The following is a 6,802-nucleotide window of genomic DNA, read 5'->3' as shown; positions in this document are numbered from 1 at the left end:
ACTCAAAAGTAACAGCAACCACACAAAAAAGAGTCTGCTAAAAAACATGGGCAATGGACCCGAATACACATTTCTAAAAAGAAAACATACAAGCGGCCAAAAAGTATATTAAAAGATGCTCAACATCACTGATTGCCAGAGAAATGCAAATGAAAACCACAGTGAGATACCACCTCACATCTGTTTAAAGGCTAGTATCAAAAAGACAATAGATAAGCATTGGTGAGTTTGTGAAGAAAAGGGAATCCGTGTACAGTGTTGGTTAAGATATACAAAGTTTCCTTTATGCAAGATGAATAAGTTCTGGAGATCTAATGTGCACCAATATCACTATAGCTAATAATTTATTTCCTACTTTTAAATTTGCTAAGAGGGTAGATCTTAAATATTCTCACTGCAAAAAAAAAAAAAAGATAACTATGTGAGGTGATAGATATTTTAATTAATTTGGGGGAATTATTTGACAATGTTTACACTTATAAACTCAAGTCAAATATCTTAATTTTTTTATGTTTATTTATTTTTGAGAGAGAGAGACAGAGTGTGAGTGGGAGAGGGTCAGAAAGAGAAGGAGACACAGAATCTGAAGCAGGCTCCAGGCTGTCAGCACAGAGCCTGAGGTGGGGCTCAAACTCATGAGCCGTGAAATCATGACCTGAGCCAAAGTGGGACGCTTAAGTGACTGAGCCACCCAGGTGCCCCTCAAGTCATTATCTTAAATATTTAAAGTTATTAATTTTCAATTATACCCTGTAAAGATGGGGAAGAAAGAAATAAAATAGCTTCGACTCAATTTCTTCTTTAGTTTTACTGAGGCTGAATCTTGGCATGGGGGGGTACCTTTTGCTTATTTTTTTAAAGCAGGCCCCATGCCCACCGTGGAGTCCAAGGCAGGGCTTGAACTCACAACCCTGAGATCAAGACCCAAGCTGAAATCAAGAATCGGACAGTCAACCACCTGAGCCACCCAGGTGCCCCTGAATCACAGTTTTAAGACATCATTTTATGACAAAATTTCAGTTGCCCAAGATAATGGAGAACAATTGAAAGTTCTTGAACTAGGAAATGACAGATCTGTGCTTTCAGAGGTCATTCTAACAGCAGTGTGGATGGTTAAGTAAGAGGGCGTGTGTGGAAATGCTAGAAAATAGAAAAGCCACTACGGTTCAGTAGGAGAGTTAAGTTAAAACCTAACCACTGCCTCAATTATGGTGGTGGCTGAAGGAAAGGCATGGATGCCATTGGGTGGCAGACTCTGTGGCTTAGCATTTGGGTTTTGTGGAAAATATTTTGAAGGTTTGAGAACAACATCACTTTCAGAAAAATTTGAGTTCCTACTCTGTACACTGTACTGTACTTAACAAATAAGACAAAAATTATTCTTACAGAAGTTATGATTATTGAAGAACAGGAGAATTAAAGGGAAGAATGATGAGTGTTATGATGGAAGTTGTTTCAAAATTTATGAGAACCTATATAAGCTAACGTTAATGACTATCTACCGGGGGATAGTCAGTGTTCTAGCCATTTCACTTACATTTTTTCATCTAATGATTAGAACAATTTAATGAAAGTGATGCCATTTTTTTTTTACCATTTCTATTTTACAAAGATAAACCAGAGGAAGAAAGAGATTAAGTAATTTGCCTGGGGTATGATTAGTAAGAGTGGAGGTAGGATTTATACACACACTCTAACTCTGTAGCCCCTGTTTGTGTGTGTGTGATGAGAAGAAATAGGTGACCTCAGTTATTGAAATGTCACAAAAGTCTCAGGAGGATGGTCAGGTACAAATTTCCAGTATGTATTTTAAAAAAAGAAACCTTAGAAGGGATACATGGCATTAAAATTATTTTAGACATATCCCAGGAAGAGACAGTTGACTGAGATGCTCCATCTTGCAAATTTTCAGATAAAGAAATAAAGAATCTTAGAGGCAGAATGCCTGCAGAAAAATTTCCATTTAGGATATGGGAAGAAAGAGGGAAATGTATAATCAATTTCCCTTCAGAGATGAAGATGACAGAGAGATGGGAGTTCATTTTGGGCTTTGTCTTGGGAGATACACAATCCCATGAGTGATGAGAGACCTTGAGTTAATTTTGAGTCCCTGAAGAACTAAAGACAGATGCATGGTGGAGGGTGTAAATACAATCCTCTTATTTCCCTTTATGCATAGAATCTATTCCCAAGGGGAAATAACTGTGCAAGCTTCTATTCTGTTTATAACCACGTGCAGTGTATCATTAAACTCACATTCAATCATGTGTACCTTATCAAATGGCAAACGAGTTAATAATGAAGACTTTATTTTTCTCTGTTGTTTGAGAGAACTCAAAGTCATAATCAGAAATTATGATCTGTAGCTCGGAAAGGTTTCTAGGGCGTATCTGAAGTTACACCTATGCAATATCCTCTTAGAATCAAAGGGCACAAAGCCTCAGAACCTGAAATTGGCTTTCCAGGACTGCTGGGGTAAACAAACAATAAGGAAGCACCAGGATATTCTTGCCTAAGAAGGGTGAGTGTTTGAATTCCATTTATATGAATGTCCCTCTTGTTGGAAATCCAAAGATCTAACATATGCCACTTTCATTTTTACTTGTGCAGTTCTGAGATTCAAGTGAGGAAGAATCTGTTCAAAGGGAGATCAGGAATGTTTAGAGACTTAATTAGTGCAGGGATACAATATCTCCATCAATAAGTTCCTTCTCCATGGATAGAACTCTCACTTTTCTGGATTTGTGGATTTTATTCTGTGACCTGAGGCAGTAACTTAACCTGTCCTAGACTCTGGTCCCTTAGTTTTGGATTAGAAACCATGTTCTTGGACACCTGGGTGGCTTAGTCAGTTAAGCGTCTGACTTTGGCTCATGTCATGATCTCACAATTTATGAGTTCAAGCCCCACGTTGGGCTCTGTGCTGACAGCTCAGAGCCTGGACTCTGCTTCAGATTCTGTGTCTCCCTCTTTCTCTGCCCCTTGCTTGCTGGTGCTGTTTCTCTCTCTCTCTCTCTCTCTCTCTCTCTCTCTCTCTCTCTCTCTCTCTCTCTCAAAAAATAAACAAGCATTAAAAATTAAAAAAAGAAAAAAGAAAGAAACGATGTTTTCGGTTCCCACCACATAAGGTCTAATATGGATTAGAGACCAGCAAATATCCTAAGATCTCTACCTCCATATTTATTTAATGGGAGTCTTAAGTGAATGAAGAAATGGGAGGATAAGAGAAGGACAATTATGTCCTGGTCCATCCTTTTTCTCCCTTCTCCCTTGGTTTTTCCAGCAGTTGTGTTTGCATATGGCAGCACTGGACTTCCCTCTTTAGGCTAAATTGCAATACTCTTTGCTATATTTAGCTTATAAACCTCTAATAAAGGAGAAGTTAGTGTTTCTCAGTATCATGATAGAGGTAAAGACAGATTTTATTGATCTAGATTTGGTTAGTCTCAGATAGTCCCAGCCTATATTACCTCTTTTAGGATGCAATATTGTGGGAAGTGATGGGTTTTCATCTAATGTAACCCTGTTTTTCTGTGCTCACAGATCCCCTTGGAGAAGAATGGCTCCTACAAATGCCTCTTTTGTGACTGAATTTATGCTGGTAGGGCTAACAGACCTACCAGATCTCCAGCTCCCCCTGTTCTGCCTGTTTCTAGTCATGTATGTGGTCACTGTGTTAGGAAATTTGGGCTTGATAACTCTAATTGGGCTGAATTCACACCTACATATCCCCATGTACTTTTTCCTCTCCAATTTGTCCTTCATAGACCTCTGTTATGCTTCTGTGTTTACACCCAAAATGCTGATTAATTTCACATCAAAGAAGAATATTATCTCCTATAGGGGGTGCATGACCCAATTCTACTTTTTTTGTTTTTTTATCATTTCTGAATGCTATGTGCTCACATCAATGGCCTATGATCGCTATGTGGCCATCTGTAACCCACTTTTGTATAATGTTGTCCTGTCCCCTAAAGTGTGTTCCAGCCTTATGCTTGGTTCATATTTGATAGCATTTTTGGGTGCTATGGCCCACACAGGATGCATGCTGAGACTGACCTTCTGCGATGCAAACACCATCAACCATTATTTGTGTGACATCCTCCCCCTTCTCCAGCTCTCCTGCACAAGCACCTACGTGAATGAGCTGGTGGTTTTCATCGTGGTGGGCATCAACATCATTGTGCCCAGTGTCACCATCTTTGTGTCTTACGGTTGCATCCTTTCCAGCATCCTCCGCATCAGCTCCACTGAGGGCAGGTCCAAAGCGTTCAGCACCTGCAGTTCCCACATAATTGCTGTTTCCTTGTTCTTTGGATCAGGTGCATTTACATATCTCAAACCGTCGTCTGCTCTGTCTATGCATAAGGGGAAAATCTCTTCTGTCTTTTATACCAGTGTGGTTCCCATGATGAACCCTTTAATCTACAGCTTGAGAAACAAAGATGTTAAAACTGCTCTGAGAAAAACCTTCAGTAGGAGAAGGTTTTGATCAGAATCAGTGTCCCTGTGCAGGTAGTAATAGGACTGGTATATTCTGTTTCTTTTATCACAGTAGTTTAGGCAGAGCCTTCATATCCTATATCTTTGTTACCATGATGAAGGAAATTGGAGTCTTCTCTCAGTTTGTTTCCAATTTTTAAATAGTATAATTTCCTTCTCACCAGTTTTGCAATTTCTACTCTTTTACACCATTTTAACTATTTAACATTAATGAATAAGCTTATCTCTGTTTTTCCATTGTCATTATGGAGTTTGGTTTTTTTTCTTCTGGAAAAAGATAAAAGGTTCTGCAAAAGATCAGGTAAAGTAACACTACGGTCATCTTGGATTCTTACCTGCGATTTATAATGTACTGGTGGAATCAGGAATCAGATAATCCATACTCTACTGATTATATCTTCCATTGGCCTTTAATGTGCCTCCTTGAAATGCCAGTGTTTCACAGATATAGCAGGTTCCATGAAGTCCATAAAATATAATCCACTTGCCAGCTGTAAACTGGCATAAGCTCCTTCTGGCAGAGATTTCATATTTATCTTGGTAAATATGAAACTGAGACATATTTATATCATGAATATATATTTATTGCATAGACATGATACTGAAGCTGAGAAAATTTAATGAGTTAAATCATGCAGCTTATGAAAGAAACACCTAGATAAACTGTAACCTCTTGATTTCAGTCTACTGCTGTTTCAAATATACTTGTCTACTTCATTTCATTATTTTTATTTCAGTAATCGTGGAATATGAGAAAACGTATTTATTTTTGAAGTTGACAGTGCTTTGTTGGCTTATACATGAATATCTCTCAGGGTAGTGGTTGTTTTAGGAAAATAGTTTAATAGTTCTTTTTCTTGTGAAAGAGAAGTCCTGTTATGCTAGGATAGTTGAGAGATGATTGGCTCAAACATGGAGCTTTTTCTGTAAATTAAGCTAAAAAAAGATTTTAGAATGTTTGCAAGTACTAGTAATTCACAGAATAGGGCACAGAAGAGAAAGGAACCCAGCCACAAATCATTAGGTCAAGACATAAAATAACGCATGTATAATAAACAAAAAATCTCTCTGTAGAAAAAAGGACAATGAGATTTAAAACTACATTTCAATTTGAATTTGTATCCTGCTCTTTAGAGTACTGTAATTATCCCCCACTGTACATACAGCTTTGATAAAACTTATAATGCATGATGATCATGCATTAATAGTGTGTTGGGGAAGGTAGGCCCAAATTGGTGGCCATATTTATGAGGAACCAGGAACACAGAGATCAGAAATTTCAGGAGATTAAATAGTATGTGGTATTCAAAACTTAAGTGAGGTTGAAGGAGTTTAGAAAGCAAATTATGGGGAAAAGACAGCTGTTTCTATGACTCTTCCTTTCTGGAAGCTCTAGGAATGTTATGGAGACCTCAGGATTTCTCTGGATAGGATAAAAGTGAAAGTCACTTGATATTTAAACAGGAAAACTCACAGAGCTACAGGACTTGGGAACAGCTAAATCACTCCTGTTTTTGTTGGTTTTCCATATGCTACTCCCATATGGAGTTTAAGATACAAAATCCTGAAACTGCAGCTGGGAAAGCAATGACAATTTGAAAGAAACACGCGGTGAATAAACCAAGTTGTGACAATTCCTTTTCGGGAATAGGATGTTGGCTTATTTTTCTTTTGAGACAACACAAAAAGATGACTACTTTAAAAACTTTTAATCCTAAATTTCACTTCTGAATCCAATATTACGCTATATATTAACTAACTAGAATTTGAATAAAATGTTGATACAAACAAAAACCTCTTAATCAAGTGATAATTTAAACATTTCTAAGATAACTTTAATAATATTACTTTTAAACCATTTTTCTAATATTCGCTCAAGATTTAGATATTGTGATGTCCATCAACTGATGAATGGATAAAGAAGATGTGTGTGTGTGTGTGCGCGTGTGTGTATACAATGGAATACTACTTGGCAATGAAAAATAATGAAATCTTACCATTTGCCACAATGTGGATGGAACTAGAGGGTAATATGGTAAGCGAAATAAGTCAGTCAAAGACAGGTATCATATGATATCACTCATTTGTGGAATTTGAGAAACAAAACAGATAAATATAGGAAAAGGGAGGAAAAATAACATAAAAACAGAGAGGGAGGCACACCATTAGAGACTCTTAAGTACAGAGAACAAACTGAAGGTTGCTGGAGGGGTGGTGAGTGGGGCAATGGGTTAAATGAGTGATGGGCATTAAGAAGCACACTTTTCAGGATGAGCACTGGGTATCATATATAAGAGAT

The 6,802-nt window shown here is 37.6% G+C and overlaps 1 protein-coding gene across 1 annotated transcript; it reads left to right on the top strand.

Annotated features, from left to right (window-relative positions):
- Positions 1–3,162: 3,162 nt before the first annotated feature.
- LOC101098984 (olfactory receptor 145-like) lies at positions 3,163–4,804 on the top strand. The gene has a single exon (XM_006936756.2). The coding sequence runs from the start codon at positions 3,560–3,562 to the stop codon at positions 4,490–4,492; it is 933 nt and encodes a 310-aa protein (XP_006936818.2). The 5' UTR covers positions 3,163–3,559; the 3' UTR covers positions 4,493–4,804.
- Positions 4,805–6,802: the final 1,998 nt, after the last annotated feature.

The sequence above is a fragment of the Felis catus genome, chromosome D1, assembly GCF_018350175.1.
Source record: "Felis catus isolate Fca126 chromosome D1, F.catus_Fca126_mat1.0, whole genome shotgun sequence".
NCBI lineage: Eukaryota > Metazoa > Chordata > Mammalia > Carnivora > Felidae > Felis > Felis catus.
The sequence above is the reverse complement of the archived record's forward strand: the minus strand, read 5'-3'. Positions and strand labels throughout refer to the sequence as shown.